Consider the following 26,348-nt stretch of genomic DNA (forward strand, 5'->3'; position numbering starts at 1 on the left):
TTACACTTTTAAAAATCCAGAACAGTTCTCCCATCTTTTTTTTTTTTCCTCACATCATTCATTGACTTTTTGAAGAGGACGGTCCAGTTATCTTCAATTGTCCCTTATTCAAGATTTATCTTACCACACTTTGAGAACAACTTTTCCATCTTTTTTCCAGTGATTTTAATTATATGTTAGATCTTCTTTGCCTAATTTTTTAAACTTCAGATTTTTTTTTTATTTCTTTCATTTTCTTGTCTGTTTGAGTTTGTTCCTCCCATGTTCCTTATTTCTTCCAGGTCTCGTTTTCTTCCTCTGATACATTCCTTCTGAGATGTTTGTCTTTTTCTTGGTTTGTTTTTTTTTTTTTTCTGATTCCAGTCAGCAGGCATTTCACGTTTTCATGTAGTTTGTCCAGTTCTTTTTGAATTTCTAATTTGAATTTTTTTGTTTCTACAGTTTATATTTAACTCATATCAGTATAGAGTGTTAAAGAATTGTTTTCAGCATTTTCATCTGAAAATTTCTCATTTTTAATTTTCTCATTAGAGGGACTTTCAATATTTTCTGAAGCTGTGATTTGTGTGTGTGTGTGTGTGTGTGTGTGTGTGTGTGTAGTTACCAGCCATACCAAGTAATCAAATGGGAAGTGAGGGGTTTTGATTCGTTCAAGGATAACTTCTGGTAAGTAGTTTTTGTGAAATTCAGCGAGAGAGCCTTTGGCGGGGGGAGGGGGGAGTCATCTGATATTTTTTAGCGCTATTAAATTTTTGCTTTGAAATCATAGATTCATAGGAAGTTGAGCGGGAAAAGGTACAGCAGTCCCAGAGGTAACATAGAACTATAGTACAATATCAAAACCAGGAAATGGGTATAGCCCACAGACCTGATTCAGATTTTACTTCTAAATGCTCTCACATGTGTGTTCTATGTAATTACGTCACATGTAGATTTTTAGCTGACACTACAATCAAGCTATACAACTGTTCCACCAAGTCACCAAAAACTCTAGTGCTATCCTTTTATGGTCACACCCATCCACCTTCCCTCCCTACCACCATCCCTAATCCTGGTAACCACTAATCTCTCCTTTGTAATTTTGTCTTCAAGAGTGTCATAAAATGGAATCATAGTGTATGTGACCTTTTGAGAATTGGTTTTTTCATTTGACCTAATTCCTTTAAGATCTAAATCTAGTCAGTGGTTGACTCCTTTGCACTGTTGATTCTATTTCACTGTATTTAGTGTACCTGTTTAACCATTCACTGAAGAGTATTTAGGCTGTTTACAATCTTTGGCTCCTATGAACATTAGGTACAAGTTATATCCATACCCAGGAGTGTGTGGTGGCTGGGTCTAATTTATAGAGCTATTATCTTCCTTCTAATAATAAGGGATAAGCTCACTTCTCCAAGATGTGGTATGGCTCTTAAGATTCTGATTTATGTGCACTTTGTCTCTACTTTTTGACTTTCCAGGAGTTTGATTCACCAGGTTTTACAGTGGTTCTTGGCATTTCCTCACCCACAGTGAGACCTACCACTTTTGGGAAAAAACCCTAGGACCCCATTTATTCTTCTTCCTGTGCAGTCCCCACTTAACTGTTCTTGTGTATGTTCCAGACGTGATTGCTAGTTTGAGATGCTGATTTCCCCACACGCATGTGGACAGATGTTTGCAGTATTCTTAACATATTACAGACATGGGCTGTTGGTGATAATTACCTATTCTTGTGGGTATCCTAATTTCGTTCTTTTGAGGATTGAGAATAAATATGGATTTGAAAAGTGGCTACTCTATAAAAAATCTGAAACCTCTGTTAACTTGTTAGCAAAATTTTCCCGAGTGTTTAATCACAGACTGTGAACTAGCTATGGACTTTGTAAAAATGACTTCTTTCAGATGCACTTTCTTACCTATAAGCATCACCACAACAAAGAAAAAGACACAACAACCTTAGGGAGTTGTGACGATGAAAGAGAACACGTAAAGGATTTACTTTATCAGTAAATATTAAAAAAAATTTTTTTTTGTTTTTTCTTGAGACAGAGTGAACAGGGGAGGGGCAGAGAGGGAGACACAGAATCTGAGACAGGCTCCAGGCTCTGAGCTGTCAGCACAGAGCCCGACGCGGGGCTCAAACCCATGAACTGTGAGATCATGACCTGAGCCGAAGTCGGACACTTAACCGACTGAGCCACCCAGGCGCCCCAATCAGTATTTTTAAATGGTATTATCTGAGTTCTTGGTTGAGATTAGGAAGAGAAATTTTAGAATTTAGGAGATCCCACTTTTTGATGTGTGTTTTTGGTACTACATTATTTGGGATGGTATTGTTTTGCTTTCAGGTGACATTCACCGTAAAATTTATTTTGGACTATGTGCCAGGGCATTGTTGGGAAGAAAAAATAGGGGTGGATTACTTTGTCAAGGGCCATGACACCATTTGAATGAATGCCCTGTTCTGGTCCATTGCACTGCCCTCTGAGAGCAGTGAACAGTGTGTTTTATCCTGTGACTGAGGAGAATACACTTGGTACAGAGGAACCTTCGTGAGCTGCTCTGATATGGTCCGGGCTTTTCCTTTGAGATGTCCAAATCCCCAGTTAATATCTTAAGTTTGGCTTTTAAGATCAATGGATTAAGAAAACTGGGAGTGTTATAAGACCTTTGTTCTCTCATCTACATATTTCAACGAGAAGATTTTTTTACTTCTGCAGGTTCACCAGGGGATCTTCTTAGGTTAAACCAAACCCTCAGACTCAAAGTCTGCAAAAGGCTTCATGTGGCACCAGTTTACTCAGAAAGCTGTAAGGATAGGAATCACAGCTAGCCAGAAAGTCAATGTCAGGACTCCTTACATTTCAGAAAATGACCTTACAGCAGCATCAAGTATCTGGAGATTTCCCAGTCCAGACGCAACTTACCAGTCAGGGGTCATTTTTAACAAAAGCAAAATTGCCTAGTGGTATTTTGACACATACCACCCTATCTAGTTTTGAAGAGAAGAGGTGGGTGGTTAACTGAAGGCTGCAAGGTGCAAAAGGTTTATTAATAACTCTGAGCTTAAACTGCCTAGGAAGCACTAAAACCAAAATACCCTTGTAGCTGCTCTCCTTGGAAGATAGCTAATCTGATGAAACTATTGTTCCTGTGATCCGTTCACTGGGCTCAGTTTGGTGGTGCCGTTAAGTGTTGCTGAAATGAAATAAATATGAATCTGTCTCTGAGCCTCATTGTTTTTGCCTGTTTTTTCATTTCAGGCATAGTGAGCCTGTCTAGTGTGGCACAGGACCAGGATGGGAAGACAGGGGAAAAGGTGAGAGATGGCTACATCTTTGGTTTCTCTCACTGCCACTGAGTATATAAATCAAGACATAATAAATCCTGCCTGTAGGCCTGGATTTCTGCAATTGGGTATGAAAGGTAGAAGGCCCTAATAAGTTCTCCCAAATAGCTTTTTTCAGAAAGCTGGTTTGGTCTGTGGGTTCTGTGTAGCGTCATCTAATTTCTTACCTGAAGAAAGGACAGAGGTTCAGCACCCTGAAAGCCTGTTTTCAGTCAAATCTGCTAATTGTATTCTCACATACCTCCACTGAATGATGTTCGAGAACCTCTGTCATGGCAAAATTCATTCAGCAGTGGTGCTTTCTATGGTGTAATTTAGCCCTTTTGAAGATTGGTCACCCTCTGTCACATAATGCCATATACATTAGCATTTGTTTTTAATTCTTTATGCTTCAAAATAGCCAGTGTCAGACTAGGATTTGGGAAAGGAGTCTATTCAACATAGTGGATCACTGCCTTTATTTCATCTTTACTATGAACTCTGAAGTGCAGAACACAATCTAATATGTAGAAAAATAAAATTTTGGCAAAACAAAAACTGTTTAGGGAAATTAAATTGTATAGTATTTTCCGTATGTACTTAGCAGTTAAATATGTTACACATAACATTGTAAGATGTCCGTTCCGTCGTTATAAAAAAACTTAATGAAATTTACACTGCATATTGAAATGATACAAATGGAAATTAAAATTTTTGTATTAGTAAGGAAGCCCAGTTTGCTAAAATAGCATTAATATCATTCACATCAGATTTTAATTTGTTATACATCTTTGTAGTTCAGCAAATGCCCTTGATAATGAAAAATTAAAAAGTTATTAGGACAAAAATAATGATCTGTGTAAAAAGGGGGGTGGGGAACCAAAAGATTTTTTAATATGCTTATATAATTCAGATAAAATTTTCATGAATTTAAGAGGAATGAAGATATTCGAACACTAATAGAAAATAGACTCATTTGAGTGTTCAAATGCTTACACAACTCTTCAGTCCGTCCAGTTTTATAAAACCAAAACTTTGAACACAAAAGCAAAATTGTTCACATTACCTTATTATATGTTCCTAAGTATCAAACTGCATCAATTTATTATGAGTTAAATTTAAAGAACATCACAGATTTAAAAACAAAAGTACGTAAGTACCTGATTCTTTTTAACTCCACAAATACCTAGCATCCCAAAGTAACATGTAAACAAACCTCTTTGCTGCTTAATGAATTCTTTCCAATCTCTAGAATAAACTAAATGGCTTTGGATCTAGTATGTGCCTTACATTTAAGTTAGGGTTTCATTCATTACTTTGTATTAGTGATATAGCAAAGAGGGAAAATTTTCAACTATTGTACTTATTTAAAACAAATTGACAGGTTCAAATGCCTGTCTTCAGAAAAGCCAGCAGCATTTTTTTTAACATACTCAAAGTAAGATTTGGCCTAAGCCCTTAATACCTTCCTGAACAGCCATGCAACTAAACACCCTCAGGAGGTGTTAAGTAAGGGAGAAGATCATGAAGCAATTTGTAGTTTTTTCTCTGGATAATAGAAACAAGGTAAAGCAAATCCAGATTATTTTTGAATGAACGGCTGTCATGTTTAATATACCCAGAGCTCTATAAAACTAGAGCCATTATCATATATGCTTATATAGATATATACTTATTTTTTAATAAAGTCTTTTGCTTGCTTCAAAATTTAAGGATGATCTTTTTCCTAGTCAGTCACTTCAAGGGAACAATAAATAAAGTAGAAAAGGATGAACTGTTTTTGCATATTTCTGTGGAAGAACGGAAAACATTTATACTTTGAGAGGTTCAGAAAATTCACTGTACAGAATGAACAGCTTATATACACTATCTGTGCAATTTTTCTTGGCTGGGGTATTTAAATGCAAGAGCTCCTCCAAGACGAGAAGCCACATTCATTCTTGTCCAAATCCCTCTGTCTCTTCTATTGCAAAAAGAAGTTTTTCCTTTAGTTGTTCATAACTCTTATATGGTGGTAGATCCAAGCGATTAAAACTGAACAAAAACAAAAACAGATGTGTTTTTAATAAAACAAACTCTGAAAAGATTTCTAATACAATATTGTTTAAAGCACATTTGACAAACTAAATGGATAGAGGAGATCTAAAAATTTTGCCAGAGGTATTCTAACAATTTACTATTATATTAACACATACAGATTTTTTACTCATAAAAATATTTTAACATTTCCCAGAAAAAACTGACATTACAAGTTGTCATAAGTCCCTCTAACTTCTCTTCGGTTTTTAAGTCCATTTATTTCATTCACTTACCAGTTATTAAGAATCTATTATATATCAGATATTTGTCCAGGAGCTGGTGATAGAATGTTAAAAAACTAAGTTCCTATCCTTGTGGAACTTCTATTTGGGGGCGGGGGAGGGAAGCCAGTAAACAAATACATACTTTAGTGCTTCCATTCCTGCCATACTTAAAAGAATTCGCTGCTCTGTTTAGCTGGATTAAGATTTGGGTGGAAGGAGGGTCTAGGGTTTTAGTTTCCCCTCTATCTAGTGAAACAGCTCTAATGTAGGTAAAACCATTCTGTATTTTCATTTTCTCACATGGAAGATTTCTATAGATTATCTAGGTTCCCTCCTACTGCTCTCCCTCTGCCCTTGTCTCCACTCCTGCTTAAGAGTCAGGAAACTTAATAATCAAGAGCCTTTTGAGTTTCTGAAACAAGGCAGCCAATTAAAATGGCCTGAGAACACCATTTTATTCTCTTTGTATGAAAAGTTAAATCTATTAACGGTAGCAATTAAGCAGACCATGTACCTTCTCTCCCCCATGCCCCCGTCACACTGATAGCTGAAGTCAATAAAAAATTTTTCAATACAGTCCTATATTAAGACAACCAGTCACTTTCTAATTCTTACATCTTTGAAATATAGCCTTTGCCAAATTCTTTCTCTTTACTGAATCTCTGTATCTCTTCCATCCAGATTGTTTGTGCTGGCAACTGCACTCTTGTGTGTCTCTACTTCCCCAACATCTCTTATATGGACCATCAAAATTTCCTGTCTACTGATCTTGCATCCATTTTTTTCCTGACTTCTCCACAACCCATCTAGCCCTATTACATCACTGCCAGAGGTCCTTTCATAAAAAAGACTTGCCAGTTTAAAAAACCTTTGTTGTGCTATTCTAAAATTGGAACTATACAGAGGTTAGCATGGCCCCTGCACAAGAATGACAACACAAATTCATGGAGCCTTCCATTACAGAAACAAAAAAAAACACTTAGTTTTCTAATTACTATGGATTGAAGGTATGGGGGAAGGAAGCTGTTTGGTATAGCCCCCCATCAATTAATTTAATGTTTTCCCAAAATATCACATGCTTTTCTGTTTCACGACCATGCTCTTATGGCTCTCTCACGATCGGGAATACCTTTTCCCCGATATGAAAATATTAATTCACTAAGAAGCAGTCCAAATGCTAAAACTTCCTCCAAGAATTCTCCCTGAGCATCTTATACAGACTTAATAATTCTCCTCTCCATAAGCTCTTTTTATTTTGCTTTTAGCATTTTCTTTGCTCTGTATTATGACTGACTAGTTTCTTCCATTATGTTCTAACACCCATGACGGGCAGTCATCCCTACTCTTTTAACTAACTTATCCATTTCATTTAGTAAATGTTGAGTTACCTACATAAGAAAGTACATTACTTGAAAACATCCGAAATAGGGTTCTATTTTAAGATACCAGCCAAAGGACAGAGACACACCAAAATCTCTTCATCTTAGAGGGTACTTACTATATAGATATCAGAATACTGTTTTAGTTTAGCTTTTGTTTTAGTTCCAGCTGAGTCAAATTTGATACTTCTACTTAACCTATAAAAATGGAAGACCCTACCCATACTTTTGCAATGGACTGTTGGTTTTCTATACCAGTGTATACAGCCTCTGCTCTGAAAGTGGCCACCTCAATAAGCAAAGCATTGGAGAGGACAGCAGAACTCATTCCGAGAATTATCAAGACTTCCGCCATAGATCATAGCAGTGTTTACCCTTGTCACTACTAAACTCTGGTGTCTCGGGATCTATGTTCATACAAATTCTCATCCTAATACCGTTAACTGTATTCCACTGATCTGAATTAAATCCTCACCTTTTCCCTTTCTTCCACCTCAGATCTCCATTCCTCTGAACTTCTGTTTTATGATTTGCAGTTTTCTAAGGTCTTAATAACTTGCCTTAACTAAAAACCCAGCTAGTCTGAAACATAACCATTTCCCTGCAGCCAAGCAGGAAAACTTCCCTCCTGTGAGGCACATACAATCTAGCTATGCAACCTTTTTCTGACTTTTGGCTACCCTCTGTTGACCTCTTGGTCATATTCCTTTCATTCACTGAAAGTTCTGGCACCTGGGTTCGTGGTTGTCCTCTCATTCACTTGATGATAAGCAACACCCATGCATGACCTTCCAAGTTCTCATCTTCAGTGACCTGTTCCTCTCATTTACTGACTTTAGGATAACATACCTTGAACCTTGTCATCACCAGCAGGAAATTTCTAATTAAAAAAATCCACTTTTTTTTTTTTTTTTTGAGTGCACAAGCACAAGGGGTGGGGGCAGAGGGAGAGGGAGAGAATCTCAAGCTGACTCCATGCCCAGCACAGCCTGACACAGGGCTTGATCCCATGATTGAGATCATGACCTGTGCCAAAATCAAGTCAGATGTTCAACCAACCGAGCCACCCAGGCACCCTCAAAAACTCAATTCTGTCTTTCCAGCTTCCCTCAATTAAAATGCTAACCCATTAATCCATTACTTTGTCACCATCCTAGCTGTCCACAGACTCTTCCTGTCCTTATTTTGTACTTAAGCTACAGACCATCCTTATATCCACTACCTTGCAAATACTTTCAAATCCCTGTCTCTTCCTCCTTTTGAACTTAACTAATCAAAACTCAAACTGAATGAATTCAGCCTTCTAGTTTTCACTCCTTGGACCTAACAGCTGAAAATTCCTGGAGGGGAGAATCCTACAACTAGACAGATTGGTGTCACTTTAGATCCAAGTAGGCAATCCAATATCGCACATCATTCTCAGCCATATTTCTCTAGTAGATACTTGTCTGCTCTGACAACTCTCATTCTCCTCAGAGTTTTTTTACTTTCTTCATTCTTAGTGACCTCACTTCATACTTTGAATAAACAGAAACCAACAGTGATAATTACAGCTTACATCCAACATTTCTTCCTCTCCTATTACAACAAAGGAAGTATTCCTGTTTTATCAAAGGCTAATTCCTTAACCTTTACTCAGCATCTCAATTCTTTTCATCTTTCTTTGGTTCTGAACTCTCTCCTCTACCTCAACAATCTCTCCTTTAAATCAACAATTTAATCTAGGCTGGTGTCCTCAAATTTTTTCGGTTATGATCCTTTTCACACTTTAAAATATTGCAAATTCCCACGAGCTCTGTTTATGTGAATTATGTTTATTGATAAAAATGACTATTTTCAAAAAAAAAAAAGGTAAAAAAAGTGACCCTGTTATATATTTTTGCAAATCTTGATATCTAGCCTAATAGAAGACAACTGGTTTCTGATATTTATATGTGCATTTATTTTGTTGCATTATATTAAGTACAGTATATGAAAATTTGCCCCCACACAGATATGTGGTTAGAAAACAGAGATGTACTCTAGTTTTTTCAGGTCATTGTGGCTATTATTCTTGACTATTGTACTAAATAAATTTGACAATATTATACGTAATATGGGTTCTGAAATCATACCAAAGAACTTTTTCTACTCTGTTATGTAAAACCCATTGGTTTATCTTGTACTCTGAATGACTCTTTTTAACCATGCATGATTTTATAACATCATGCATTGGTCATTTGGAAACAGTGATTCACCAAGTTATAAAGTATTTCTAAATGTTGACACATTAAATTACATGATAGAAAAAAATCTCATTTTTAATAATACCATCAATCTCATCAGAAAGTCTTGGGAAGGCTTTCAAGCTCATGATGGTATAAACAAGTTTTCCCAAATTCTAATTTTTGCCTGAAACCTCAACTTTTATCACTGCCAACAAATGCTGTCAGTTGTTTCCCTTGAAGTGATAAGCTTCCTTCATTACTTTTCAAGAAAATGTCTGCCAAATACACATCTGAATAAACAGTTTGTCAGTCACTCTCTCAAAAACGGTGTTCCATCAAAAAGAGCAAGCTGATTCAGCTTTCAACTCAACTGCCAAAGAGCCTCCCCTCAAGACAACCACAATTCTCTGGTGTGAATAAGAAGTGCTTTATGCAGGCTTCTCGTTTTGTCATACAGAATATTAAAGAGATACATACTCAAGCATCAAGATTTAGTATATATGTGTGTGTGTGTGTGTATATATATATCTATATATATATATATACACACACACATATGTATATTTTACTGCTTCATAAAGAACAATCTTGAAAGAGATTTTTTTTTTTTTTTTTTGCTTTTTGCTTTCTGCTTTAAACTGCAGGTATGTGATGTTGAACAATGGAGACAGCATTCTGGTGCCACGGCCCTGATTTGTGCTGAGGCACTAGTTTTATCTACCATTGCTTCTGCACCATAAATGCAAGTATCAAAACAATAAAAAGGCAAATAACTGCTCAGTAGGAAAATAGTTCTCACCTCCTAAAAGAACCATGTACCTCCTAAGTTATCCTCCTCTTTTCCCTGGATGACTAAAACAGTTCTGTTAACTAATCTCCCTGCGTTTGGTCTTGAATCCAGTTCCTCCTCTGTTGCCAGAGTGATTTTTCCTGAATCTCATTAGCTGCTATTTAAAACTCTTCAAAGGTTTCTCACTACCCTTAGATTGAAATCCAAGTGACTTGTAACAGCCTACAAGGTTCTACATAATTTAGCCCTGCCTAAATTTCCAAATTCTTTTTATCCCTGTCTCCCCTCATTCACTAAGTTCCAATGACACCAGTCATCATTCATTTCCTTGAAAAATTATTTCTTACTACCAGGTCTTTGGAAATGTCCCTGTACAAAGAATGTCCTTTTTCCGTTTCTTCCCGCAGCATGCTATTTATCCAACTCAAACATTATGCTGAGAATCTCCCTGACCACACAACCTAGAAGAGGTTCCCTCTGGTTCTTATCTACAGCACCCTCTTTATTTCCTTTGAAGGACTTTCCTAGAATTCAAATAGCTTACTTGTTTGTCATTTGTGCTCCCTCCCCCAGGGGAGTGCAAATTTCATAAAAGGCAGGAAGCACTTCAATCGTATATTATACATAGTGGTTACTCTAACTGGTGAATCACTAGATATATTTCTCAGTATATTAACCAAACAGAAATCATTTCAAAGGGTTTAGTTACAGAATGCCGTATTAATCAGTATGTTCTAAAAATTGAAATTCTGGCTATGTTAATGAATAAGCACTAATACTGGGTCTTATGTATTTAAAAAAAAACAAAACATTCTCTGACTTTCACCTTTCAATTTAGGATTCTTGAACTTACCACGTGTGGCTTCTTGGTAACCAGGTGTCTTTGCCAACTTTTTCAATACAAAATTTTTGAGGCCCATTACTTCCTAAATCAAGAAAACAAGACAAAATTTATCTGGTCCTTTAAACTTTTTGGTTTTGACAACTAGTTAAATGACTGAACATGTCACATTATCATGAATGACACAGAATACAATGTAAATCGCTTCTGCCTAGAGAAGCTTCTTATTGCTGCAGAAATTCAGCAACAGGAATTAAATTAGTGGAAAGAGACATAGCTCTAAAGAATTTTGCTCCTTCACAATCACCCTAAAGAGCAAAGCAATGGCCAACCAGAATATGTAAGCAGACTTTCATTGGCTTACAAATGTACTTGATAGTAACCATTAAGTAGTCTTCTGGCAGATACCCTACAGAAAGCACAGAAGAATAATCCTTAGATTCAAGTCTACTGTATGTCTAAAGGCCATTATCATCACAAAGTTATCTACAGAGAAACTGCAGAAAAACTGCATTTACCCATAAGCTCGGCAAATCCTCCTAGAGGCAAACGGCAGGTTCCAGTGACAAACTGTAATAGTCGCATCCTTACTTCATTGTCTGTCTCTTTCACAAACTGTGTAACAAAATCAAATTTACTTTAATATAAAATACTAAATTATCTTCAGTAATTAAAATAGTAGACACTTAAATTGTTCTTAAATTTCTTCAAGAATTATTAAGGTTAGGCACATGTTAAATATACCAGCGATCTTACTTCAGTTAATCGTCACAATTACAACACTGGTTGTCCATCAGTATTATTACATCCATCACACAGACAGGAAACGGGAGGCTTATAAACGTCAAACCACTAAAAGGTAACCAGGACAGATGTTGTTTGTTTGGCTACAATATCACAGCTAGCACCTAGTTAGGGCTCCTGCCTACCTCTGTGCTATATGCTTTTTGTGTGTTTAGCCCTTATAACAGTTGCCATTCTCAATAGTTTGATCTGTTTTCTCCCACTAGATACGATTTACACAACTCTTTGGATTCTTCAAAGTTGAAAACTACAAGGATGCATTTTGTTAAAAATATTTAGTTCATTTACTATCTTTTCAAAGACAGACATAAATGTGTAATGTGGTGGAATACTGATTTGAATTGATGTGTCTTGTAATAGAAGGCAAGTCAACTTTTGGAGCAGTCTAAGAGTAGAAATGTATCCTAAAAATAAAATTTATAAAAAGTAAACAAGAATATACATTACCTAAGGATGAGACAAAAAGTGCTAATAATGACCAAAAACACTTCTGCATAAAACTGTGTTGAGGTACACATTTCATCAAGACACAAGAAACAGCTCATTACCAGGTCTGGCATAAACCAACCCTTTCCCTAAAACAAACTCAATTCGCAAAACACAACTACTCATTTGGATTTATAGGACCTCAAGCTGAAGCTTCTCAGGTATACAGATACAAATGTCCAAAGGGAAAGTCAGGGAACTTCATGTTCTTACTAGTCCCTGACTAGTAAGGAAGCTAGTAAAGACTGCAGACACCTGCATACATTCTGTATGTGATGCAATTCAGATATTTTAGGCTTGAAAATGGGTTTATTCCCTTTTGATTTTTTATTCATTTATTTATTTCTTCTAAGCTCTGTGCCCAGCGTGGGGCTTGAACTCCTGACCCTGAGGATCAAGAATCACATGCTCTATGACTGAGCGAGCCAGGTGGCCCTTGTTTAGTTTTTATAAATGGTAATAGATATACACAGCACCCAGTACAGAACTGAAAGGTAGTAAAAGGTACAGCATCAAGAACAGCTTTCACACCTTGCTGCCAGTTTTCTCTACCTTTTTTCAAAGACGCTATATTCATATACAGTTGACCACTGAACAATGCAGCAGTTAGAGGTGCTATGGATACCCCATGTAGTTGAAATTTTGGGAAAATCCACATTCAAATTTTGATTCCTCAAAACTTAATAGCTTATTGTTGACCAGAAGCCTTACTGATAACCAATTAACACATATTTTTGTATATATATCATATATTTTTGCAATAAAAGAAGCTACAGAAACATTTACAGTACTGTGCTATAAAAAATTTGCACAGAAGCAGACTAGCACAACTCAAACCCTTTATTGTTCAAGGGTCAGCTGTACCAACATACACTTTGAATATACAGAATGTAAATTTTCCTTTTAACCAAATAGCACATTATACACAGGTTCCTTTCCCCTTCAAAACTACTGAAACATATTTTCCAATATTTTTATTAATTTGCATTAAAAGAAGTGAAAGAATGCTAGGGTGCCTGGGTGGCTCAGTCAGTTGGGCATCCGACTTCGGCTCAGGTCATGATCTCAGTCTGTGGGTTCAAGCCCCACATCGGGATCTGTGCTGACAGCTTAGAGCCTGGAGCCTGCTACGGATTCTGTGTCTCCCTCTTTCCCTAACCCTCCCCTGCTTGCTCGCTCTCTCTCTCTCTCTCTCTCTCAAAAATAAGCAAATTAAAAAAAAAAAAAAAGTAAAAGAATGATTACAAGGTACAGAATTACAGAGCAGATATATCATAATTTATTTACTTAGTCCCCTCCCAACAGACATTTAGGTGTTTCAGGTCTCTTGTTAGTATACCAATAATGGTGCAATAAATAGTATGTGCCATTTTGCATATGCTGAAGTACGTAATATAAATTTCTACAAGTGTCTACACTTCTTTAAAGTATTAATTAATAAATAAATGACACATATCCTTACAAAAAGATTCCACTTCTAGTAAATCTAAGTCCCAGGCTTAGTTTTCACTTGAAAGTGAAAGTTAAGCATAGGTATACGAGAAGTTCCGTCACTAAACTGCTCAAATGAGTCTCAATTAGATTTATGTGAAGAAAATCCCTGGCCTAAAGATTTTAAATTCTCAAACACACAAAATGCAAAATCTAATAAAATAAACTGTGCTTCAATATTAGTATTGCAGCACTTGGATGAGACCACCCTACTGTAGTTTAAGCTAAAACACCAACAAAACAAAGAAAGGGACCCAAGGGAGGGAAAGAGAAAGGGAAGTCATTCTTGGACATTATCCTCCAGATCATTCTCATTCCCTAGCATATTATCACCTTCACAGGAATTATGTATCTGCACTGACTTTCTCATTAAAAAAAAAAAAAACAAAAAACAAACCCATACTTCCTCATTTACTTCCAGAACTAAGTAGAATTTTTAGAATGCTATGATACTACTGGGGGAAAAATGCTACACCTACAAGTATTACCATTAAACTATTACTTAAAGAAGATCCTGTCATTCATTCTCCCATCTAGGAAGACAAAAAAAAACAACAGAAACTCTTCACTTCTGATTTGGAATTCAAATGGCAGGTTCAATTTTAAAAATGAACTTTTTTTAAACTATTGTTTCATGGTAAAACATTTTCTTTGAACACTTTGTTTCAAAAAGATAAAAGCAAATACCTGCCAAAACCAAATGATCTGCTTGCTGTTTCTTGTATAATGACGATACACAGTATTTCTCTGCCAATCCGCCAAGTCAACCTCCTGCATGCCACACAACATAACCTGGGAAATGAACACAGTAGCAGGTCACAGTACAGATTTAGTGAAGCGAATAACTATAGGACTGAAATCTGCTAACAAACACTTGTGCACATGGCCTAATTATGTGAACAGCTGCATGCAGGACAACTAATGACCACAGCAAATCCAAGGAAATTTGTAGCAATTTAGAACAAGGATTCTTTGGTACTTTATCTTTTCCATGTTTATTGAACTCACACTGAAAACACTTAGAGTTTTTATTCTTCAAGAAAAACATTAGCTATGCTAGAAGAATCTCTTACTAAAAATGTATCCCAAATTAGGTGTCCAAACTGTTAAGTTTCAAATGTAAATTTCTGTTTCTTTTTTTTTTTTCTTCTTAATCTATGCTATCTTCCATTTAAAGTTAAAAATATACTACTTCCTGTTATTAATTTTTCCAGGCTTTGGGAATAAAATATTCTATGTGAAATTTTCAAATAAGCCCACTGAATTACATAGGGGATGAAAGCTATTTTTGGCATAATGAGGTAGTCCAATACTTCATTTCTCCTAAGTTAACTTTGAGCTATAATGTATAGGCAATAAAATGCATGTATTTTAAGTATAGTTAGATGAGATTTGACAGATATATACACCTATGTAACTGCCACCACAATCAAGATGTACAATATTCCCATTATGCCTCTTTTTGCAGAGAAAAACACCATCTTTGTCTTTGGCTCTATGTAATCAATGATTTCATCACAGGTTAAGTTTTTGAGAATATCACACATGCGCATGCGCGCGCGCACACACACACACACACACACACACACACACTACACAATTAACACTCTTCTGTTGTCTCCACCCCCTGCCTCCACCCGTCAACACCATGTCTATGAGATTCGCGTTCATTATACAACAATTTACTTATTCTTTCATTTCTTAATGGTCATTTAGGTTACTTCAAAATTTTGGCTTTGATGAATAAAGTTGTGATGAACATTTATGTAAAAATCTTTGTATAAATATGTATTTTATTGCACTTGAATAAATACCTAACAGTGGAACTGCCAGAGCATAAGCAGCTGATATGTATGTTTAACATTGTAAGAAACTACCAACACTATCCCAAAGTGTTTTCATTTACAGTTTCAATTTGCAGTTTTAATTTCATTTAGTTTTAATTTGCATTTCCCCAACAATGAGTTATAGTTCATGTGTTTACTTGCCATCATAGCTTCTTTTGTGAAGTGGGTCTTTGCCCATTCTAGAAAATTGTTTTTTACGGAGTTTTAAGAGTTAAAATACGTGTGTGTGTGTGTGTGTGTGTGTGTGTGTGTACACACACATACACATACATACACACACTCCCAGTGTGTAGACTGCCTTTTCATTTGCTTAACAGTATCTTTTGAAGAGCAGAAGTTTTACTTTTGATGAAGTCTTTATCCTTTTTGTGTATGTGTGGTTTATTGTTTTGTATTCTTAAGAAACTTCTGCCCATACTAAGATTACTCTATGTTTTCTTTATAGCTTTCATATTTACATTTATGATTTCATCTTTTTTCATAGACTAAAGTAGAGTCAATGTTAATTTTCTTCTATATGGACATCTAGTTGATCCAGCATCATTTTAAAAGACTTTTTCTTGGGGGCACCTGGGTGGCTCAGTCGGTTGAGCGACTGACTTCGGCTCAGGTCATGATCTCACGGTTTGTGAGTTTGAGCCCCGCGTCGGGCTCTGTGCTGATAGCTCGGAGCCTGGAGCCTGCTTCTGATTCTGTGTCTCCCTCTCTCTCTGCCCCTCCCCCACTCATGCTCTGTCTCTGTCTCAGAAATAAACATTAAAAAAAGTTTAAAAAAAAAAAAAAGACTTTTTCTTTCCTCACTGAAAAATAGTAGACTTCTGTTAAAAATCAATTCACAATATATGTGTGGATCTATTTCTGAACTCTCTAGTGTTCCACTGATCTATTTGTGTATCCTTTCAAAAGCACCACACTGCTATAATGACTATGGCTTAATAATAATTTTTGAAATCAGGCAGTGAACATCCTCCAAGTCTGTTCTTTTTCAAAACTGTTTTAGCTTATCTAGAGCCTTTGCATTTCTTTGTATTTTTAAAATCAGCTTGTCAATTTCTACAAAAAATTATTCCAGATATTGATTGGGATTGTGTTGAATATACAGATCAATTTAGAGAGAACTGACATTTATAATAGAGTCTTCCAATACATAATATGATGTATCTTCCCATCTATTTAAGTCATCTTTTTCTTTAAAAAAAAAATGTTTATTGGGGCACCTGGGTGGCTCAGTCGGTTAAGCATCTGACTTTGGCTCAGGTCGTAATCTTGCAGTTTGAGTTTGAACCCCACATCAGGCTCTGGACTGACAGCTCAGAGCCTGGAGCCTGCTATGGATTCTGTGTCTCCCTCTCTCTATGCCCCTCTTCCCAGTCGCACACTGTCTCTCTCTCTCTCTCAAAAATAAACATTAAAAAATTTTTAAAGGTTGGGGCGCCTGGCTGGCTCAGTCGGTTAAGGATCAGATTCTTGGTTTCAGCTCAGGTCATGATATCACAGCTCTGTGGGTTCAAGCCCCACATCGGGCTCAGTGCTGGCAGCACAGAGCCTGCTTGGGATTCTCTCTCTCCCTCTCTAGCTGCCCTTCCCCCACTCGTGCTGTCTTTCTCAAAACAAACTTAAAAAAATTTTTTTAAAGAAAAATAATTTTTTAAAGGTTTATTTATGTTGAAAGAGAGGGAGGGAGAGAGACTCCCAAGCAGACTCTGCACTATCAGCACAGACCCCCATACAGGGCTTGATCTCACGAACCATGAGATCATGACCTGAGCTGAAATCAGGAGTTGGACACTTAACTGACTGAAACCATGCAGGCGCCCCAAGTCATCTTTAATTTTTCTGAGCAATGAGGTCTTCCATGCCTTTGGTTACATTTATTTTTTTGATGCGTTAGTAAATAAAACTTTAAAATTTCAATTTCTAAGCATTTGTTGCCGGTACATAGAAAATATATACTTGATTTTTTAATTACTGGCCTTCTATCCTACAGTCTTGTTAAATTTGCTGTTATTTCTAGTGTTATTTTTTTCTTTGGTAGGTTCTTTAGGAGTTTCTAAGTTGACTATCATATGTTATTATCCATGGATAAAGGCCATTTTACTTCTTTCCAGTCTTTATGCTTTTTGTTTCTACTTTTGCCTTACTGCACTGGCTGGGCCAGTGGGGAATATCTGGTACAGTGGGTAATATAAAGGATGAGAGTTTTGCCCCTGTTCCTAATCTCAATATGAAATATTTAAGATACCACCATTCACAATGATGTCAGGGTTTATCTTATTCGTTGATCCTCTTTTAACAAACTGAGAAAGTGGCCTTCTATTCCTAGTGTGATGAGAGTTTTTATAAAGAATGATTGTTACATCTTCATAGTTGAAACATTTTAACTTGTAAAGGGGCATGATTATCAATAATCATTATTTTCAATAATGGTATACATGCCCATTATTGTGGTATTATTCATGGTTAAGAGAGATGATGAATGGATGTAAAAGAATAAAAATCAAGATAAAGCAAAAATAACAACAAAAAAGATCTATATTTTCTCACAGTTCTGTACCATGAACTAAAGGCAAATCAGTAACAATAAGAGCTTTAGTCCCCTTATATGTAAAAGGAAACTATCACATGGTCAAACTATTTCACAGGGCTATGCATGAGACAACTGTATCTACCAAGGGCTATATGAAAGTATGCGTCTCTTCATACCCTTTCGGATCTACTGTCTTAGTTTCATCTCTGCTCTAATGTTGGACTCTGGCTGTAATATCCCTCTTTCACTAGGTGTGCCTCCAAAGTAGCTTTTTTATTAGTTTTTAAAAAATTTAAATCCAAGTTAGTTAACATATAATATAATAATGATTTCAGGAACAGAATTTAGTGATTCATCACTTACATATAACACCCAGTGCTCATCCCAACAAATGCCATCCTTAATGCCCATCGCCCATTTAGCCCATCCCCCGACCCAACACCCCACCAGCAATCCTCAATTTGTTCTCTATGTTTAAGAGTCTCTTATGGTTTGTTTCCCTTTCTGTTTTTATCTTATTTTTGCTTCCCTTCTCCTATGTTCATCTGTTTTGCTTCTTAAATTCCACATGAGTGAAGAAATCATATGATATTTGTCTTTCTCTGACTTATTTTGCTTAGCATAATACACTCTAGTTCCATCCATGTTGTTGCAAATGGCAAGATTTCATTCTTTTTCATCGCCAAGTAATATTCCATTGTATAGATATACCAAATCTTATTTATCCATTCATCAGTTGATGGACATTTGGGCTTTTTCCATACTTTGGCTATTGTCAGCAGTGCTGCTATGAACACTGGGGTGTATATGCCCTTTTGAATCAGCACTCCTGTATCCTTTGGATAAATACCTAGTAGTGCAATTGCTGAGTCGTGGGGTAGCTCTATTTTTAATTTTTTGAGGAACCTCCATCCTGTTTTCCAGAGTGGCTGCACCAGTTTGCATTCACACCAGCAGTACAAAAGAGTTCCTTCCTCTTTCTCTGCATCCTCACAAACATCTGTTGTTGCCTGGGTTGTTAATTTTAGTCATTCTGACAGGTGTGAGGTGGTATCTCATTGTGGTTTTGATTTGTATTTTCCTGATGATGAGTAATGTTGAGCATCTTTTCACATGTCTGTTAGCCATCTGGATGTCTTCTTTGGAAAAGTGTTAAAATAGGAGCTCTTAATGGTATGGAATACTTTAGGTGTACACATTTTGAAGACACAAAATTAATTTTCTTCAGATTCTTAATGAAGTGTGTGATTTAAAAAAAAGATTAAATACTGCTATCTTCCATTCTATTCTTCTGATGTGTTTCTGCTAATCTGTGTAGTCAAGCTGTTAAGAAAGAGATGTTAGCCAGATTTATAGAGTCTGCATGTCATCCAGGCTCAGAGTCCTTATTTTCATATACTTGTCAGTTACCAGAAGGCGAATTTCTATAGGGGAATATTACTGTATATATAAATCATCATGCTAACTTTTTATATGCACATTTGATTATGGTGTCTTAACAGAGAACCAAAGATGGCTAAAGTTAAAACACTATACCCAAAGCAGGCAGAGAAGAAATACCAAGGACTTTCCCTACAGCCCTGCCTTGTGTTCTAATCTATATGGGGAAAGAAGACTTCAAGAATTCACCATAACTAATCATTAGAGAAATATAAATCGCAACCACAATGGGATATCACCTTATACCCATTACTATAATAAAACAGAAAATAACAAGTGTGGGCAAAGATGTGAAGAAACTGGAACCTGTGCACACTTTTGGTGGGAATGTAAAATGGTACAGCCACTACAGAAGTGTGGTAGTTCCTCAAATAATTAAACACAGATTTACTATATGATTCACCAACACCACTCCTGAGTATACATCTAAAAGAACTGAAAACAGACTCTCTAAGAGATATCTATAGATCCATGTTCATGGCAGTTTTATTTACAGTAAACCAAAAGGTAGTAGCCACCCAAATACCCATTGACTGATGAATAAACAAAATGTATAGATATATACATACAATGGAATGCTATTCAGCCTTAAAAAGGGAAGGAATTCTTACACATGCTACAATATGAATCAACTATGAGGAACATTATGTTAAGTAAATAAGCCAGTCATAGTAAGAGAAATACTGCATTATTTCACTTACAGGAGACACCAAGAGTAGTTAAACTCATAGAAAGTAGAATGGCGGGGCCAAGAAGGAGAAATGGGGACCTGTATAGAATTTCAGTTTTGCAAAATGAAAAAGTGCTGGAGATTGGTTGCACAATAATGGGAATATACTTAACATTACTGAACTGTACAATTAAAAATATTCAAAATGGTAAATTCTGTCATGTGTACTTTCCCACATCCCTCCAAAAAAAGAAGTTCTGATATACTTCTAATAAGTCTGAATACAGCTAAGACCACTAAGAACTCATGACTTAAAAAACTGATCTTTGGGGCAACTCACTACTAACCCAGGATTTTATTAAGTTCCCCAAGTTATTAACAAGGTTGAACTCATTCTTCAGGATAGGGGGCACTGATTAATGACTTTGTGCCCATGACATCATCATGGTTTAGAGAACTTAAGACCATCACCCCATGCTGGGATTTTAATATATCCTGAACACTGAGATGGATAAGAGAACTCAAGATTGTGCCACATCATTTAAAAATGTGTGGACATCCTGTAGAAGCGCAAAAACAGTCCCTCCTCCCATTAACATCTTCTAAACAGCATAATAAAAAAGCCTAACCTCCAATTCTTTTTCATCAAAGTACTGTAGCCACTGAAGAGGAACAACTTCATTAAAACCATCAAGGAAAGCTTTGGTCTGTTCTTGCACTCCTCGAGAAAAACGCCACTCTGTCATTAAACTGAAAATAAAAACAATATTAAAAATAGTTAATCTGCATGTGAGGTAAAAGCTTAGAAACACCAACTACTTCTAAAATTCCGTCTCTTTTTCCAAATATACCATACATATGTAACATACACGTTTGTGTGTTTATGTATGTAACACGTTTTTCCATGAGGAAATCAGTTCTAGCACATCTGTGGCTAGAAAGGATGCTTTTCAAAATAGGAAGTTCTTTATTTGTCAGTAAGACAGCCACAGTTCAACACTTACTATTTCCTGTTCGTGTGTAACAAATAATTCCAGATAGTGTCTAGCTGACACAGTAAGGGAAAGGCTACAGTCATTCAACAGGTTCTCCTCCCAGCAAACCATTCGCCAAAGGAGACTTGAGAACTCTGACTCAGCCTTGCACAGCGGGGAAAGCAAGGGACTGTCTCGGTAACAGTCTGTCTGCAGGCCATATGCTTAAATGCAGTATGATCCCTCTGTCTGAGAAGGCTTAAAGCTGGGGAACTGGTTCTTTACATGTTAATTCATTAGAGAGAACACAAAGATTTCCTAAAAGAATAGAAAAGACGAGAAGAAACATTCCGAGGAGACATATAATGCAGACATACAGGAGGGAAGTGTAATATAAACAAGTAAGGAAGAGAATCTGTATAGTGACGCAGAATCTATACAAGGGGCCCTGACAGTAGGTGGGTCTGGAGGTCCCTGTGGAAGCAGCACAGACTACTGATGAGGAGAAGACACCAGAAACAGCAGACAAAGGGAAAGGCGATTATCCACATTCCTCCCCTTCCAAACGCCTCTTCCCGTGTCCCAAAGGAAGCTGATTTTATTCTCTGCTGAGGCAAACCTTTCATCCTTGCTGCCTCTACAACTTTTCTTCATCAATAACTCACCTTCTCCTGCCCATGCCCTCAACTCTACCTTCCTACCCCACTTCCCATTTGCCCACATGGATGCTCAGACCATTATTTTCCAAAACCCTCCCTTCAACCCAGTGTTTGCTTTTAACTACTGCCTCTGCTCTCTTTACCACCACTCCTATTAGAAGAGTACTCTATCCTGTCTCCACTTCTCAGCTCTATTCATCCAAATTTTAAACCACTGTAAATGTCTGGGTTTTCAAGATTTCGCTCTGGGGGATAAACAAATCCCTTCACATATGTCACCAAAGAAGTCTCAATTGCCAAGCCCAATGCCCTCTTCAAAATTACTCCTGCTGCATGAACTTCCTGTAACACTGGGTGTTAGCATTCCCAACCCTCAGAGAGTTCTCTGATCTGACAATACCACCGCTCCTTATCTGACTTAGCTACTTTGTTCCTTTCATTGGTTTCACTGGTCCATAAATGTTGGCATCACTGAGCTCTCTGCCTTTTCTTTTCTAGCTCTTTACTACTTAAAGATAATTAACGTGTTCAACTGTTAACCAATTCAGAAACCTCAAATATTTCATTTACTAGTATTTCCTCCACTACATGTAATCAATCATTGAATCTGAGCTATTCTATTCCTATAATATCCTCAAAAATCCATTCCCTCATTTTTACCTCACCTGTTTCAGGTAGGTCTACAATACCAACTACCAGAAGTTTGAAAGAGCCTTTTAACTATGTTAAGATCTCTAACTACTCCCCCTTCCATCCATCCCTCTCAATTCATCTTCCACAAAGATGCTAGGATTAGCCTTCCAGAAATAATTCTGATCATTTTATCTTAGTTTTCGTTTGTTTTTGATGACTCTCCTATTAGAGCAAAAATCCAGGTTTCTTAGACATAAAAGTTTCCCTAGACTAATGCAAATCTGGCTACCATTCAAGGCTCCTAGCTAGCCACTATATCTCCTCTGTGGCTGTAGATTCTTGGGATAAATTAATCCCTTTAATACCTCAATTCCTCTGCTTTTGCTATTTCCCTCCCTCCAAAAAGCACTCCATCTTTTCAGACCTAACATGCAATGCCATGGGAAAAACTTTCCTGAGTCCTAGCAGAATCAATCCCACTCTGGATTCTGACAGCATTTCATACATCTCTCTACCATTCGTTTACTCAGAGATTAACTGCGGTACACTAAAACCAAAATATCCCAATTAAAAAAGAATAGTATTCTTACATAATTTTAAAGAGCAAGATTAAAAAAAAAAAACAAGATTAAAGTCTGTTATTGTTTCAGAAACTGAAACAATTAAGCAAAAATTGTTATATTCAAGATTAGATATCAACTCTTATATAACAGGTATTACATGGGCAACTCTTTAAAAACCAGTTATCACCTTAACACAAAATATAAAATATAAAGTAGCAAACTAAATATGGCCTTTATATGATGAAATTTTGTTTAATCTGCTTTTGATATTTGAAAACATTGACAGCATTTTAAAAATGCTTCGGGTGTGCTATTTAATAGCTATTGTTGGTTTCTGTGGAAAGCTTATGGCTTGAATACAAAAAGCCCAGCGCCTTATGGAACTATCTTTGGAAACATACTGTTTTCAAAATGGAAAAAACAATTTAGCTATTTACAATACGAGTAATAAATGCTCACTATATGACAAAGAAGCAAAACAAAAATACCTCAGAGAATATAAAGATACATAAAGAAGAAAATCAGTTATTAAACTGGTTTTCTCCACTCAGAGAAAACTAATTAAGCAGAAAAATAGGAAGAGGCCTAGAATGCCACACTGGAATAGCTGCATTAACTTAATAAGCAAAGAGACATTAAGGATGTGAAATTGAAAGGCCATAGCAATTTTATGGGTTAAAAAGGGAAGAAAGGATTGTTAGCTATGTCCTTTTGCAAAAGCAATACATCAATTAAACAGTCTTTGACGAAATTACCTCACTTTAGAAATCTATGCCACAAAGACAAAAGCAGCAGATACACACAGCTTTACTTAAGGAAGTTTTCTTTGCCTTTGTTTGCAGTGGCCCAAACTGGACACAATCTGAATGACACTTACTAGCAGAAAGGACTACTATAGAATGGGTATACCATAATTTATCTAGCTATTAGAAAATGCGTTAGGTCTATCTCTACTGACCTAGAGGATGGAAAAAGCAAGCTAGAGAGTATGATACGATCCCATTTTTGAAACAAATATCAAGAACATAAAGTCTGAGACGATGATGGCACCAAGAATCCAAGGGTAGTACCATTAATAGGGATAACAAGGCCAAGTAAGGCAATAGGAAAAATAACAGAAAGAAATTTGATTTTAACTTGATTTAGTAGTTGAGGAGTTGACAAACTATGGCCCATGGACCCAATCCAGCCCATCACCTGTTTTCTGTACAGCATGTAAGCTAAGAATAGTCTTTACTTTTTAAAAATGATTGAGAAAATATTCAAAGATTATCTGACTTGAAAATTATATGAAATCAAATTTCAGAGTCCACAGTAATTTTGTTGGAAACATAGATAGCAACATGTATCTGTTCATATTTTGTCTATGTGCTTTTGTGCTGCAACAGCAGAGTGGAATAGTTCCAAGAGAGATTGTATGCGGCTCACAAGCCTAAAATATTATCTGGTTCTTTCACGGAAAAGTATGGATCTACCTGGAAATTATTTCTAAAGTTCAGATATTACTTTATTAGAAAACTGAAGCCATGGTGCCAGTCTATTTAGAGAAGCAGGTTGAATAAAGAACCTTGGAAAAATATCCACATTTAGGAAAAAGAGTTTTAGATAACCATCGTTAAAGAGAAATTAAAGAAAATCCATGAGGTGCAGATCACGGGATTCAAAGGAATAGTTTCAAAACAGAGGCTGTGGTGGGCACTGTGAAAAAAGTTAGAGAGGAAACGTGAGATGGAAGAGGAATGGAGCATTAGATTACTGGTCACGGCTTGGGCTACAGGCTGGGCTTTGCTACTACCGTTATAACAGAGCACCCTAGGTTCTTCATCTAGAAATAATGAAACTGCACAGTCTTTGCAAAGTCCTTTTTAGCACCAATGTTCTGTAATTTTTGATCTGGACAAAGATGGGAATGCATATAGCAAGTGGGAGTGGGAAACTGAAGGTCACTATTCTCATTTCTAGAACACTGACTGGTACTGTTGAGAAGAACTTAAATAAATGTTAAGCCATGAGAGGCAAGGGAAGTTATTTTAGTACATTTGAATTTTTTAGTCCTGTGAGAGCATGTTTATAAACTGAGATGAAGATTGAGTAGAGAGCAAATGACAGAAAAGGATACGTGAAAGGGGGAATGAATGTGGAACAGCTTCCCAGAGGAGTGAACGTGGAATCAAATGAAGGGTACAGACAGAGTTGTTAGTTCTGACATGCTTTAGAAGTTCTAGAAATTAAGGCCAACCAAGTATATCACCTTACCCAATATATTCATCTTTGTTCTCCTCAGTCACGAGGATATTGGAACCTCCCGACTTCAGGTCATGTGAAGTAACCTTTCCCAAAATTTCCATGTCAACAGAAAAGTACATTTCTAAGCCACATTCTTCAATGTTGTTGTCTCTGGATGATAAAAACATATATGGACTAATTAACCAGATATCTAAATTGTCTTCAAGAAAATGCCTTACTGAAAGACAAATCTTCAAACCTTATCCAGATAAGGGAGTTATAAAATTCAGTATCAATAGACTCCAAATCCTTAATAGTCAGTTTTTTGCTTAGCATACGCTTGTAGAATGGTAAAGAGAAACCAGTATCAATAAACTTCCCATGAAAAAGTGCCTGCCAAGAAAAACAAAAAATTTTACTTAAAAATTTATAAAACAGTAATTTTCTTATTCAAAGCACACAATAACAGAGAAATCATGAGATTTCTCAGGCCATGAGATTTTCACAGGCCAAAATAAGCACTTAAATAAGTAACCAGCGTAAATCATGAAAACCAATTATATAAAATGCTAAGTATGAAAAACAAATGACAGAGTTAAATAACAAACACTTAACTATATCATGTCCTATTGATAACTATAAGGAAAATAAAATAACAGTACCAAAACCCCCACTCTTTCTAGTGTTTTATAAATTAAATTAACCTAATTGGATGCAGAAATACAGAAGGAGCCTCAGCACTCCCATGCACGCACCTGGCAAGACCCCTTCTTCACGCCTCTTCTGACCACAGTTGCCTAAGAGATTTCCAGGACTAACAGCATTTGCTTTCACATCTGCTCACAACAGCCAAAGCAGGAAGCGCCAGATCCCCTCAGCACCCCAATTCTCGCCACCAACTGCCCATCTATCTAAAAATCTAATTCCATTTCTCACACCTCCCCTAACTCCCAAAACCATCTCTATGCTCTACCCTGTGAGGCTCGTGATCCATCAGCAAAATCGCTCATATACTCAAATCATTCTTTGAAGATCCTTTAGCATCTTGCTTAACAAAAATCTAGTGTTTTTCTGAGGACTTCGCTTCTAAGTCCTCCCAAAGGGGTGCTGTTTCTCTCCCATCCCCCTCATGTCACCAGGCCTGGAAGTAAGGCATATGTTGCTCTTCATTACTATTTCCTCCTCCCTAAATCTACCT

At 36.6% G+C, this 26,348-nt stretch overlaps 1 protein-coding gene and 1 non-coding gene across 7 annotated transcripts in view; one reads left to right on the plus strand and one right to left on the minus strand.

Moving 5' to 3' along the window:
- Positions 1–3,678: 3,678 nt before the first annotated feature.
- The window catches only part of WWP1 (WW domain containing E3 ubiquitin protein ligase 1), a 134,029-nt gene continuing 111,359 nt past the window's right edge, over positions 3,679–26,348 (minus strand). For all 6 annotated transcript variants that reach the window (XM_049633183.1, XM_049633182.1, XM_049633184.1 and 3 more), the window contains 7 exons: positions 25,410–25,543; positions 25,181–25,321; positions 20,725–20,845; positions 14,299–14,403; positions 11,349–11,445; positions 10,843–10,915; positions 3,679–5,344 (listed from right to left, as the gene is read on the minus strand). In XM_049633183.1, the coding sequence (XP_049489140.1) occupies positions 5,245–5,344; positions 10,843–10,915; positions 11,349–11,445; positions 14,299–14,403; positions 20,725–20,845; positions 25,181–25,321; positions 25,410–25,543 (771 nt within the window). In that variant the 3' untranslated portion in view covers positions 3,679–5,244. The remainder of the gene's footprint in view (positions 5,345–10,842; positions 10,916–11,348; positions 11,446–14,298; positions 14,404–20,724; positions 20,846–25,180; positions 25,322–25,409; positions 25,544–26,348) is intronic.
- On the plus strand, positions 6,474–6,577 carry LOC125925030 (U6 spliceosomal RNA). Its single transcript, XR_007458680.1, has one exon. It is a non-coding gene; the product is annotated as a U6 spliceosomal RNA (small nuclear RNA).

Source organism: Panthera uncia, chromosome F2 (assembly GCF_023721935.1).
Source record: "Panthera uncia isolate 11264 chromosome F2, Puncia_PCG_1.0, whole genome shotgun sequence".
Classification (NCBI taxonomy): domain Eukaryota; kingdom Metazoa; phylum Chordata; class Mammalia; order Carnivora; family Felidae; genus Panthera; species Panthera uncia.